This window comes from Geotrypetes seraphini, chromosome 3 (assembly GCF_902459505.1).
Source record: "Geotrypetes seraphini chromosome 3, aGeoSer1.1, whole genome shotgun sequence".
NCBI classification, from domain to species: Eukaryota; Metazoa; Chordata; class Amphibia; order Gymnophiona; family Dermophiidae; genus Geotrypetes; species Geotrypetes seraphini.
This window is the reverse complement of record NC_047086.1, coordinates 384,344,926-384,358,471: the sequence shown is the minus strand read 5'-3', so window position 1 is coordinate 384,358,471 and position 13,546 is coordinate 384,344,926. Positions and strand designations below refer to the sequence as shown.

Here is a 13,546-nt window from a genome sequence, read left to right as displayed (position 1 = left end):
ACGACAGGAAGTATCATTTGCTGGCACTGAATCCATGTGCAACCTGGGTTAGGGAACAAGTAGGACCGCAGGAAGGGGAGAGGGGGTAACAGTGGACATGAGATGGAAGAGGAGATGCTAAATGGGAGAAGGAAGGAGAAAGGGGTATGCTGGTCACTGGAAAAGGGGAGGGAAATGAGATGCTGGCTAATGGGGGCAGAAAATGGAGGGGAAATGAGATGCTAGCCACCTAGGAGAGAGGTAAGGGGATATTAAACTATTGGGGGGTAGGGTGGGAATTAAGAAGGGAAGGAGAGATACTGGACTATACGGGGATAGGACTTTCAACTGCCCCAGGGGAGAGGCTGAACGGCTGAAGGTTCACTTAGGCCATCAGGCCCGGCTCTGTGGCTCTACCAAATTCTAAGGTACCTTGTTGGCATCTCACCCATCTGCACATAATCCACAACAAATAGAAAGTGACACGTTCTCTTAGGCTTCTGCGGCTGGCGTCATGATTGTAGCAGGTTTCCGGGTCTTGCCGCGTCTGCGTAGAAAGAACCTTTGTCAGATTCTTTCTACAGAGACGCGGCAAGACCCTGGAAACCTGCTACAATCATGACGCCAGCCAAGGAGTTTGAATGATTTTTATTGAGTGGCACACTACTATTTGATTTTCCCGCTGCAACTCCAGTCTATTCCGCTTGCCTAGTTTTGGTCTGGTCAGATTTTTCCAACCTCCTTTTTTGACGTCATCAGGATTCTTTTTTCGTCTGCAGTAGACCTTGTGGGTGTTTCCATGTTTCAGCGCCATCTTTGCAAAAATTCTTTCCAACAGTTTCTTGGTCACCCGCTTCCGACGAAGGAGGAGTCCCCTCTGAAACGGAGCTCTGTTGAGCGAATATTATTAGGGCACGCTCCAACATTTAAGCTAAGTACATTCTTTCTATTGGATATCAGCAATTTCACTGCGGTTTTGCTGTCTGAATTGTTATACCTTGAACTGAACACCTTTACTGAATTTTTGAATTGAATTTTTTCCTAATGCATATTAACTAGATGCTATTGGAGTCTAGGGCTTGGAATGGTCAGGGAGGCCCGATGAAGGAAGACATCAACATTATTTTTTCCAAACGGCGATGGGCCCCTCCAGCATCGATTGGCAATGCGCCCCCCCCCCCATCGACGGAAAGTAAGACAAGCAAGCAACGCGGGTAAGAAAGGCAACGGGAACTGTAATTGTGCAAGCGGTGCAGCTTGCCCAAAGCTTCCCTCTGACGCAGCTTCCTGTTTCCGCCTGGGCGCATGGTGGGGCGGGGGGCCCAGTGTACTTGTGTGCCTAGGGGCCCTCGACGAATTAATCCTGCCCTGCACTTATACACTTACCCACTGAAGAGTCCTGGGATGTTTTACAGCTTGTTACCCGTTTGGGTAAATAAGAGCCAACAATTTGCCTAAACAGGGGTTCCTGGGCAGAGTTGTTAAGACTGAGGAAACTTCTATACATATTTATTTGTCATTCATTAGTTATCACTATTTTTTTTTTTCTAAAAAAAAAAATAAATTTCCGTAGCCTCTTTTTTGTTTGAAAGATCTTTTCACTCACAATCAGAAAGTGACATGTGATTCTATAAACCTGAACCATGTAAGTTTTTTTTTAGGGAGCACAGCCAGATTTTTAACCCCTCAACAATGAGTCCAGAAGAAGCTATCAGTGCAGAGAAGATTCAACCAGACAGGCAGCACTGTGGAGAGAAGAGAGAAGAAATAAGTACTGTATATCTACAAGATTCCAAAACGTGCCACAATGTATCCTTTTACCTGTGTGAATAAAAATATACCAGTGATATTCAGCTCACATCAGTCAGTGATTCTAAAGCCCCTGACAGCCACAGGTTCAATTCAACCCAGATATCGATCGTAAATTCAATGTCTGGCTAGGACTGAATATCCAGGTCATCTGTAGACCTGGAAGTTAGATGGGTGGAGGCTGAAATTCAGTGCTGGTATCTGCACACATAAAGTAAAAAAAAAAAAAACAACCAAAAACAAAAAACACCCTCTTTTACTAAGGCAAGATAAAGATAGCCTTAGTAAAAGGACCCCAAAGTTAGGCCTGTTTTGGTTTTTATTTTTTAAATGGAGTCCTATCCACCCAAAAGGAAGGCAGACACTGGCGTTGGATATGGATAATGTCCACATGCTGCTCTGTATGTATATTTGTGTCTTGTGCATTTTTGTATTTAAAATTATGTATGTAATGTTGCAATCCGCCTTGTATAAAGGCGGAATATAAATACTAAACAATGAACTATAACTCACTTTGTCTATATTTGAAGCACTGTCTGCCACAAATGAATTGTTGGAAAAATACTAATTTGTTGAATGATCATAACTGATTTCAGGGCTACAAATAGGAATATGTGCAACAATTCTGCTTGCAAGAGGGAAAATGTTGGATTTCAGAATTGCTAAAGAATGTTTATGTTTATTAAAATCTTTATATACCACATATACAGCCAGAAAAGGATAAAAACGGTTTACAATATAAGAATTAAATTTATGAAAAAAAACTCCATTTAAATAGGAAAGAAAAAAAAATTTAACATTTCTAATACAGTACTTCCCCAAAATTCACGGGGGTTCCGTTCCAGGAACCCCTGTGAATTTTGAAAAACCGCGAATGTGGTTTTGAGTCTGTAAAAAGGCAGGAGAGGGCAGCTGGGATGCTGGCAGGTGCAGTAAGTCATACTCAGTATGCTCCGGTGGTGAAAGGAGGAGGAATCGGCTGTGCAGAAGGCTGATTGGTTGATGGTGGGGGGGGGGGGGGAGAGGAGGAGGAATCGGCTGTACAGAAGGCTGATTGGTTGACCGGGGGGCAGAGGAGGAGGAATCGGCTGTACAGAAGGCTGATTGGTTGACCGGGGGGGGGGGGGGGGGGGGGGCGAGAGGAGGAATTGGCTGTGCAGACAGCTGATTGGCTGACCGGGGGGAGAGGAGGAGGAATCAGCTGTACAGAAGGCTGATTGGTTGACCGGGGAGGGGGTTGGGGGAGAGGAGGAATTGGCTGTGCAGAAGGCTGATTGGCTGACCGGGGGGGAGGGGGGGAGGGGGGAAGAGGAGGAGGAATCAGCTGTGAAGAAGGCCGATTTGCAGACTCATTCCCTGTATTTTCTGACCAGAAGAGGCAGTCAGAAAATACCACGAATAACTGAGTCCGGACCACTGTACATAATACCCTAACACATCCAAATTAACAAATGAAACTAAAAATTAATTAATGAATACAAATTAAAAATGTAAGTACAGCCAAGATTATTTTCCATACCTCTTTCCAGAATGCCTGTGTCTTTCCTGCCTAGGTGCCCTGTTACAAAATTAACCAAAGTGTGATAAATTATTCACATCATTTAGGAGAAGTACAGAAGAACCTCCGGCAAAAGGAAGTGAAACAAGAATCTGTACTGGAAGCTCTTCACTGGATTCATTGGTGCATAACATACAGAAGTGAAAGGTGAAGGCAGTTTTCAGAAAGTGAAAATAACCATTTGGCTTAGTCCAGTGGAAACCCCCCCCCCAAAAAAAAAAAAAACAACAACCAAAAATACCCCACACCACCAGCACAGGGATCTGAGTAAATGTAAGTCAGTGTTTCCCAAGTCAATCGTGAAGTACCCCCTTACCAGTCAGGTTTTCAGGATATCCTTAATGAATATGCATGAGACTGATTTGCATATACTGCCTCCATTATGTGCACATCTCTTCTTGCATATTCATTGTGGATATCCTGAAACCCTGACTTGCAAGACGGTGCTCCAGGACTGACTTGAGAAACACTGATGTAAGTCATGACATGGTAAGTGTGGTTCAAGATAGGCTAGATTGGTGTACAGCAGAGCTTCTTCACCAAGTCTTCAGGACCAGAGAATGACATGGGGACAAATGTTTCTCCGTCCCCACGAAAACTCATTTTCCTGTCCCGGCGAGTTCTTTTCCTGCCTCTGCCCTCATCTGCACAAGCCTCAAACACTTTAAAATCATAAGTAGCAACATTCTAGAGCTCAGATTGTGATGTCATAATGCCTCATTCCACCAATGCCTAAGCTCTGTCCTCATCTGCACAAGTCTCAAACCCTTTAAAATCATAAGTAGCAACATTCTAGAGCTCAGATTGTGATGTCATAATGCCTCATTCCACCAATGCCTAAGCTCCGTCCTCATCTGCACAAGCCTCAAACGCTTTAAAATCATAAGTAGCAACATTCTAGAGCTCAGATTGTGATGTCATAATGCCTCATTCCACCAATGCCTAAGCTTCGTCCTCATCTGCACAAGCCTCAAACACTTTAAAATCATAAGTGTTTGAAGTTTGTGAGGTTAAGGCTGAGCTTACAGGAATGGGGCAGGGACAAAACTCACGGGGACAGGACAGGGAAATTGAGTTCCTGCAGGGATGGGGACAAATTTGTCCCCGTGTCATTCTCTACTCAGGACACATTCAACCAGTTACTGCCTCAGGATCCACAATGAATATTTATGAATATTTATGAATCATATTGGCATGCCTTGCCTCCCTTGAATGAAAATCTGACTCACTGGATGTGCCCCAAGGCCCCCGAAGAGAGCCCCTGGTCTAAAGTCAGGGAAACAAATAAGTGATTTTTACATTTGGAGTAAAGTTTGACAAACATGAAAACCAAAAAAAAAAGATGCAACTGTCCACAAAGATAGCCAGAAGACAGATGCCGCTGGCAAGGCTTGAAAGATCCTATGGTGCCTGCTCTGAACATGACAATTAGCAGACAGGAAAAGGCGGTCATAATTCCACTGTGTAAGGCTTTGGAAAGGCACCGTCTGGAATATGGACTACAATTGTTTTGTGTTTGTGTTTACACTGGAAGTATACAGACAGGAAAAGAGGAACGATCCCTTTTAAGAAGGACACAAACTTAAGCATCTTCCCTGCCTCAGGCTGCCAGGAAATCTTGTTTCATCCTCAACAATTTTCAAAGCCCATTTTTAATGAAGGCTGAACCTCCATGTCCCTTATCCTCTTCCCCAACTGTTCTTTAAGAAGCCACGGCACAAACCTCTGTTTTTATATAAATCAGAAATAGGATCATTTACACCATTGGTTCTTAAACCTGTCCTGGGGGACCCCCAAAAGACAAAAGGAATTGACCCCAGAGAAGAAAATCCAGAGAAAACAAAAAAAAAAACCAAAAAACTGTGGAGTGACGATGTTCCTAAATGGACTTTATTTGAAAGAGTCAAAGTTACACCAAAATCATCCACATAAAAATAGGTTATCCACCTAAAAGCCTTAAAGGCCCTAGTCCACTAGGGATACAGGACCCAACACGGTCCGCGTTTCGACAAAAAGGTCTTCTTCAGGGATCCCTGGGGGGTCCTATAAAGGTGAATACATGGGAAACAATTGTGTGGTGAACCGGAAGTGTTTGACTGTATAACTTGGGAAACACTGATGTAAGTCATGACATGGTAAGTGTGTTTCAAGGTAGGCTAGATTAGTGTACAGCAGAGCTTCTTCATCAAGACTTCAGGACTAGAGAATGACATTTTCATCAGAAAAGGCTTGGGAATGGACTGAGTACAAGCTCTAGGTTTTCTTCCACTGTATTGTGGGATAATACAGATTTTAGTCACTGGAAGTGCAATAGGGATTCATTTATGTTTAATGTATAATATAGTGTTAAGATTTGTGTTATTTAATTAAAAAAAATACAGTATATTTAAATAAAAAAACTTGTCTAGTTATATTATATGTATTAAATACTTTTTGGGATAGGTAATTTGGTTAATTGTACCCTGCTTTGTAGTAATGAAAATGTACGAGAAAGATTTGCATGTCCACTACATTCACAGTATGCAGATCTCGCTCATGCATATTCATTAGGGTATCCTGAAAATCTGATCTGCTTGCAGCCCTTATAAAGTGAACTTGGACAGGCCCGATTTAAACTATGAATTTGTTTCCCAGTTACTGCTCCCGCCTCCCTTTGTTGCTATTGGCTGGAATACCTGACCAATGGGCTACAAGAGGAAGAAAGAGCCATTTTACAGCATGTTGGCTAGCTGTGTCTGACTGACGGGATCCAGGAGGAGGGAGCTGCTGTAACCAAGGATAAAGGCACTTCCTGCCTGCAGCTGCCAATAGGGAGATGAATAACAAACATAGACAATGAAAGAATAAAGTTGAGCCACTTAGCTTGATTAGCTTTCTTCTTCATCTTTTCAACCTCAAGTAAATAATTTGGTCAAAAATGTTTTCTGAGTTTACGTTGTTTAAAATCTGTATGTTCTTTGATAAGCATCAATTTGTGATTCTTGTTTAGTCTATTATTTTATCACAAGTACAAGCCCAGATGCCAACACCTTGCGTGATGTGATGACTTCTGTGTCTTGAACTTCTTGGGACGTGGGGAACCACTGGGTCTCCATTCTCTGGATCGTTCTTTTGTCTCTGGATCATCGTTGGCAACACTGTACAAACAGCTCAGTAAGGTCTTATAACCTTGGTATATCGGCGTCTCATGGCTGTGTCCATGTCAACGTGTGGCGGTGTCCGAGTGGCGTTCGTTAAGAGTAGCCCGAGAGCTCGTCTCGACGGGCTAAGGGTAACACGGGGCTGGGAGCCCTATGTAGCCCGCGATAGGGTAGGAGCAGGGGGGGGGGAGTTGGAATGGGAAATTAGTTAGCGAGGGGAGGGACGCGCGCCAAAAGGCATGAGCGTGATAGGGCAGAAGGAGAGAGTGGGCGGCGCTGGAGGAGGTCTTAAAGCCAGGACCTTGGAGGACTTGGCTTTTCACGGTCCTCCAGGGCGGCTTTTTCCCCGTCCACCCACCCTTTATTGGTGGCCTTGGTAGATCGGAAGGCGGGTCTCCCGAGCTACTGGGTGCTGGGGCTCATCCGGCGATGAGCGGAGGGACGGCTGGGAGCCGTGCCTTGGGGTCTACTGGCCTGGTTAAAGGGGCATGAGGTCATGCCACCCCTCAGACTCTTGCTGTTCATGGCGGAGTCGGAGGCCATTTATTGATGATTACACCGGGTAGCTCGGGAGGAGCTGGCAGATCTTGTTATATGGAAGTTACTGTGTTATGGATGTTAATTTATGCAAATTTATTTAATTGCTGTTTTGATTAATAAATTGAGCTGCGGCTATATTCCAAATTTTGTGTGTGAACTCAGTTATTAGAACAAGGTATAGGGTGTGGGGGTGGGTGTATGGGCGGTAATGGGAGCTATCCAGATCCCGCTGTTATTGTTGTTCCATGTTTTTGTGTGCCACCGTGAGAATGTCTGAGCTTGAATTAGAGCGCGTGAACAAACATTAAATTTCTGGTCAAACTTCCACAAGGGTGGAAATTAAATCAGGGACATGTTAGTCCAAGTTTATGGGGATAATGCCATGAAGAAAATGGCAGTGTGCAAATGGATTAAACGTTTTTCTGAGGGGAGAGAAAGCGTCACTGATGAAGAGAGGTCAGGGTGGCCAGTAATGAGCAGAACTGATGAAAACATTGCACAAATGTGTCAAATTATGGGTCAAAATCGTCAGCTGACTGTGCGAAGCATAGCAGTTCCAAGTAAAAATTGACAGAGAAACAGTTAGGAAAATCTCAACTGAAAATCTTGGCATGAGAAAGGTGTGTGCAAAAAGGGTCCCTCGTGGCTCTTGCATCACGACAACGCACCAGCTCACACAGGAACTGTCTGTGAGGGAGTTTTTAGCAAGTAAACAAATAAATGTATGGGAACACCTTTCCTACACACCTGATCTGGCCCACAATTACTTTTTTCTTTACCTGAAGATAAAGGAAATATTGAAAGGAAGACATTTTGATGACATTCAGGACATCAAGGGTAATATGACAGCTCTGATGGCCATTTCAGAAAGAGAGTTCCAAAACGACTTTGAAGGGTGGGGATTAGGTGCTGTCGTTGGTGCATAGGCTCCCAAGTGATATTCAGTAGTGCTGCCCGATTCGCGATTCAAATCAATTCACTTTGGGTGAATTGATTCAAATTGATTTGTTTTGACAAAAAAAAAGTCGAACTTACCGATTCATCGGCCCCCTTGTAGGACCCGTTCGGGCTTTCCCTCTGCCACCGGAGTCCTTCCGTCTAATGCGAAACCGAAATTACATCAGAAGCAAGGACTCCTGTGGTAGAGGGAAAGCCCGAACGGGTCTCTGCGTGCAGACTGGCGGCAGCAAGGCTCTCTCCTCCCTGGCCAGAAGTATTTCTCCTCTCCTCCCCGGCCAGGCAAAAGTGGCGGTAGCGAATGCGATTCACTACCCTGCTGCTACTCCGGGAGTCTTCTCTCCATTCGGCCGCCCAAGTGGAAACAGGAAGTTTTCACTGAGGGTGGGCCGCAGTGGAGAGAAGATACAATGAGTGGCTGCAGGAATGGATCGCTAAATCACTACTGCCACCAGCAACATGTTGTAACGTCAAAATAAAGGTAAATGGGGGAGATGGACTTGGGGGAGCTCGTGAACTGGAGAAGAAGAGAAGATGGATGGGAGAGATGAACTTGGTGGGGGGGAATATGGATGGTGGCGGGGGGAAGATGGACTTGGGGGAGAGGAAGAGATGGACTGGGGGAGTTGGTGGACTGGAGAGGGAGAGATGGGGACAAGATGGATGGGAGAGATGTTGGAGGGGGGAAGATGGATGGTGGAGGGGGAGATGGACTTGGGGGAGATTATGGAGAGGGAGAGATGGACTTGGGGGAGTTAGTGGACTGGAGAGGGAGAGATGGGGAGAAGATGAGTGGGAGAGATGAACATGGTGAAGGGGGGAAGATGGATGGTGGAGATGGACTTGGGGGAGATCATGGAGAGGGGAGATGGACTTGGAGGAGGGAGAGATGGACTTGGGGGAGATCATGGAGAGGGAAAATGGGGGAGGGATAGAAGAAATAATGGATCTAAAAACAGGAGAGGAAGAGAGATGGTGGACAAAGCACAGTTACTTACCGTAACAGGTGTTATCCAGGGACAGCAGGCATATATTCTCACATGTGGGTGACGTCATCCACGGAGCCCCGACGCGGACAGCTTTTCAAGCAAACTTGAAGAAGTTTCAAGCTTGCTGTGGTGCACCACGCATGTGCATGCCTTCCTGCTCCACTAGAGGGCGCATCCCCACCTCGTGGTCCTCAGTTCTGTTATTTCCACGGAGCCAGAAGCCCTGTTGTGTTTTTCTCTCTGTGTTGTTGCCTTCTAGCACCGTGGCTTTGTTGTTTTTTTCGAAGTTGCTGTGCGCTGAATCTGCTTTTGTTTCTTTGTTCTTTTCAATTCTCGAAAAAAAAAAAAAAAAAAAAATTTAACTTCCGTTCCGGCACCAGGGGCTCCCGGTTTGCCGCGGCCGTGGGACCTCGATCGTTCGCGGCCTATTCTTTTTTCATATCCCGGCCCTTGACGGGGTTCAAAAAGTGCACCCGGTGTGATCGGCTGCTGTCGATCACCGACCCCCATCGGTGGTGCCTTCTGTGTTTGGGTGCTGATCACCCTACAGACTCCTGCCCCAGGTGTGCGACCTTCCAACCTTGGGCTCTCCACCGCCGGCGTGCTCATATGGCGGAGCTTTTTGTTGTGGAGCCCGCAGCGGGCAAGGCCTCGACGTCGGCCTCGGGTGGACAATGGGATTTAGGGAGGAAAGGAACAGAAAGGGAGAGAAGTTGGACACAAGGGATCATGTAGAGGGGGGGGGGATAGAGATACTGGATAGGAGGGTAGTTAGAAAGAGAAAGGAAGAGCTGGTGGGGAAGGAGGGAGAGATGCTGGTTGAAAGGGTAGTTGAGAAAAGGAGAGATGGTGGATCTGGGGATGGTGGGGTCCATTGTAGCAGCTACGGGAATAGAGACAAAAAAAGGAAAGATGCCAGACCTCCGGGGGAGGGAAACGGAAGGGGAGGATAGAGATGGAAGATGGATGGTTGGCATGGAGAAAGAAGAAAACGATAAATGGGCAAGAGACCCTGTCAAGTGAGTTATCAGTCAGGTTTGTCGCAGAGCCTTAAACCAAAATGATTTGAATAAAATGACCAGACAACAAAAGTAGAAAAAAGAAATTATTTTCTGTTTTGTGATTACAATATGCCAGATTTGAAATGTGTATCCTGCCAGAGCTAGTATTAGACAGCGAACATAAGCTAGGATTTAACACGAGAGATCTGGAACGCTCTTCCGGAGGCTATTATAGGGGAAAGCACCCTTCAGGGATTCAAGACAAGGTTGGATAAGTTTCTGCTGGAACAGAACATACGCAAGTAAGGCTAGACTCAAATAGGGCACTGGTCTTTGACCTAAGGGCTGCCGTGTGAGCGGACTGCTGGGCACGATGGACCACTGGTCTGACCCAGCAGCGGCAAATCTTATGTTCTTATGTTTTTAGAGGAAAAGTCTTTTGTTTGTTTATTTTGTTTACACCACAACCCCAGTGTGGGTGGGAGAGAGCAAAGGGGGTGGAGTAGGTAAACAGGCTATAAAATAAACCCATCAGGATGTTTGAAAAAAAAAAAACCCACCCAATTGGACAGGAAAATCGAATCGAAATTTTTTTTCCTGAATCGGGCAGCACTAATCCTTTTTTTTTTTTCTGCAGCTACTCTTTACTACCCTAGATGACTACTTAGTCTGTCGGATGGATGGGCCAGCCCTGGGTTTAGGGGGATCTGTTTTCCAGTGACAGAGACTAATTTTAATAGTGTACTTTGGTGAAAAGGAATAAACTGCAAACGGAACATTCCACACTTTGTCCACTAGATAGCGCTGTTTCTCCGCTCGAGTTCCTGGGGCACACAAGAGGCCGTGCGCTATACTGCTCTGCTAATGCGGGGGGGGGGGGGGGGGGCTTGCTATGTATGTATAACCTTTCAATACACGAGCAACTGTTATTTGTCCTCATCCTGCATCCAGGGAAACAATGAACGCACTCTGCAAGCATCTCGAGGTTTCGGTTTGAACTATATACCTTGTAACGAGTTGACTTTGCTCTTTAGCTCTCGCAAGTTACTTTCCCGAATTCCGAGATTGCCGCGGAAAGAGTGGGAAACGCATTTGAACGTCTTAATGGCAGTACAGAAACCTTAAACAAACAAAAAAAAAGTTTTGGAAAAATAAATCACGACATCGAAACGCAAACGTTTTGCAACCTAGCATAAACGCATAGAAATGATCTTACTGGAAAGAAATCCGATTACACAGTATTTCCCTTTCACCCCCCCCCCCTTCTTCTTTGGTGAGTCACAGAACTAAGCAAACCGTCCAGTGGAGAAGTAAACAGAAAACGGTCTGAACATTGCCCAGGGACTTCTTATGTCACCCAACCGGCTTTGCTAACCACTCTTTCTTACCTCAGTTTTCCCAGGACTCGTGCACGGTGCAGGTCACAGCGAACGGCCGACAATGCACGTTCGATGCACGTTCAGACCAGGATCCGAGTGCAAACTACAGAGCGCACCGCTTCTCGCTGCAAAGAGAGCCAAATTCGGCCTCGGCTTCCGAGTTTCCTTCCGTACAAGGGGGGGGGGGGGGAGGAGGAGGAAATCCATCTCTAGGGCAGGCGCGGGGCCCCGCCCCCCGCCGTTACGTAACACCGAGGCTGCCCGGGGGGAATCGCGTAGGGTGTAGCAGCCCCAGCCCGCGAGAAGCCGAAGGGGGGGGGGGGGAGATCAAAGAGCGAGGGCGCGAGAGCGTTTCCCGGAAGCGAAGCCGCGCGCAGCCAAAGGATGCCCGCGGTGCATTAAAAACAAAAAAAATGCCCGCAGTATTGAACCACAGCGGCACATGCCTAGGTGCGATCAACATCTGTGTGACCCAGAAAGGACACGGTGTAAAGCTGTGGCCACGGGTCGGGTTGGGCCACTCTCCTTCCCAAATCACAGCCCAGTAAAATCACAACATCCCCCGCCCCGAAGAGAAGCGGGGGGGGGGGGGGCGGTCAGCGGGCCGGCCGGGCCGCCTGCCCACCCTGCGCCCCGGCTGCCTCCTCTCCGCGCTCTCGCGCCCGATTGCTCCCCCAACAGGCAAAAACTTTCGATCTCGCCGCACACACGCTGACGTCTTTTGCGCATTTCCTGCGTCGGAGAGCGAGGAGAGACGGGCGGCTGCAGATCGGCAGCGGGGCGGCGGCACGGGCTGCAGGTAGCCTCCCGCAGCGAGCGCCCGCAGCCCTGGGATCGGGCACAGGCCAGCCCCGGCCCCCCCGGAGGCCCGTGCAGCACGCGTGACCCGCCGGAGCAGGGGTGGGGGGGCCCCCTGCGGCCGCGCTCCGAGCTGATGCGGATGTGAGGTTTGGGCTTTCTGTTTTCGGTGGGTGCAAGGGGGCTGCGCTGTCCATTTGCGTGCCCCCCCCCCCCCGAAGATTCGTCTGCAAGATCTGAACCCGACAAGTAAATAATTCATTCTTTAGCCGTACCTTGGATCAGGTTTGGATTTTTTTTATTTTTTTTTTTTAATTACATCTGGTTGCAAGAAGCACCGACGTTGGAGAATCTGTCAAGAAATCAATATATTCACTGGGTATCGCAAGAGCAAAGGCTAAAGAACCAAAGGGGCTCTTGGGCTCTTCCCCCCCCCCCCCTCTTGCTGTCAGATTGCTATTTCGTTGCAATCGGGAGTGGGCAGAGCCGGGTGGGCAGATTCGCATCGGAGCCCGAGGCGAGCCCGCTCCTCTCACCATGGTGGTCTTCAATGGCTTGCTGAAAATCAAGATCTGCGAGGCGGTGAATCTGAAGCCCACCCCCTGGTCCCTGAGGCATGCGGTGGGGCCCCGGCCCCAGACCTTCCTGCTCGACCCCTACATCGCCCTCAACGTGGACGACTCGCGCATCGGGCAGACCGCCACCAAGCCGAAGACCAACAGCCCCGCCTGGCACGACGAGTTCGTGACCGAGGTGAGCGACGGGCGCAAGATCGAGCTCGCCGTCTTCCACGACGCGCCCATCGGCTACGACGACTTCGTGGCCAACTGCACCATCCAGTTCGAGGACCTGCTGCAGAACGAGAGCCGCCACTACGAAGACTGGGTAAGGGCTTCGGAGAAGGGGGGTGGCTGCTTCGTTTGACCTTGCTGCCCCCCCTGTTGCTTGACACTGTAGCTTTTCCCAGTGTGTGTGTGTTTTTATCCACCCAAATATGTTTGGCTGCTAGTGAACCTCTTGGTCAGGATGTTACAGGGACAATGGGGGAAGGTAGAAGATGCAAAAACTTTTGATGGAATGTGCTTTAGGATAATGTCCTGAGCGACTGCTGTCAGGCAGAACTAGGATCTGTGGGCTTTGCATCTTCCCTGGATTCGATCTGTGGTGCAGATCCAAGATGTGCCTGCATCTTTATTGGCTGAAGGGTCATTAACTAGCGATTAATTGATGGCAATAATTGGGATTTTTGCATGCCTGTGCGCTATACTATGATGTCATGCACCTAAATCCCCTAGCACGCAACTCGAAAGGAGGCGTGGCCAGGAGCAGGGGGGCGCAGTCCGCCGCTGTCTTCCTCCTCCGCCACCCCGCTCGCGTGCCCCTTGCCTTCTCCCCA

At 47.8% G+C, this 13,546-nt stretch overlaps 2 protein-coding genes across 10 annotated transcripts in view; one reads left to right on the top strand and one right to left on the bottom strand.

Moving 5' to 3' along the window:
- Positions 1 to 12,025, bottom strand: part of SRBD1 (S1 RNA binding domain 1) — a 307,187-nt gene extending 295,162 nt beyond the window's left edge. Inside the window, exons 1-4 of one of the 9 annotated variants that reach the window (XM_033935737.1) lie at positions 11,362 to 12,021; positions 10,980 to 11,093; positions 3,308 to 3,346; positions 1,586 to 1,724 (exon numbers count right to left, since the gene is read on the bottom strand). In XM_033935737.1, coding sequence (XP_033791628.1) covers positions 1,586 to 1,624 — 39 coding nt within the window. In that variant the 5' untranslated portion in view covers positions 1,625 to 1,724; positions 3,308 to 3,346; positions 10,980 to 11,093; positions 11,362 to 12,021. Of the gene's footprint in view, positions 1 to 1,585; positions 1,725 to 3,307; positions 3,347 to 8,981; positions 9,042 to 10,979; positions 11,094 to 11,361 lie in introns of those variants that run through there. The other 8 variants (XM_033935739.1, XM_033935736.1, XM_033935749.1 and 5 more) reach the window with 8 other exon arrangements.
- Positions 12,026 to 12,422: 397 nt separating this feature from the next.
- The window catches only part of PRKCE (protein kinase C epsilon), a 736,834-nt gene continuing 735,710 nt past the window's right edge, over positions 12,423 to 13,546 (top strand). Inside the window, exon 1 of the mRNA XM_033935756.1 lies at positions 12,423 to 13,035. Coding sequence (XP_033791647.1) covers positions 12,688 to 13,035 — 348 coding nt within the window. The 5' untranslated portion in view covers positions 12,423 to 12,687. The remainder of the gene's footprint in view (positions 13,036 to 13,546) is intronic.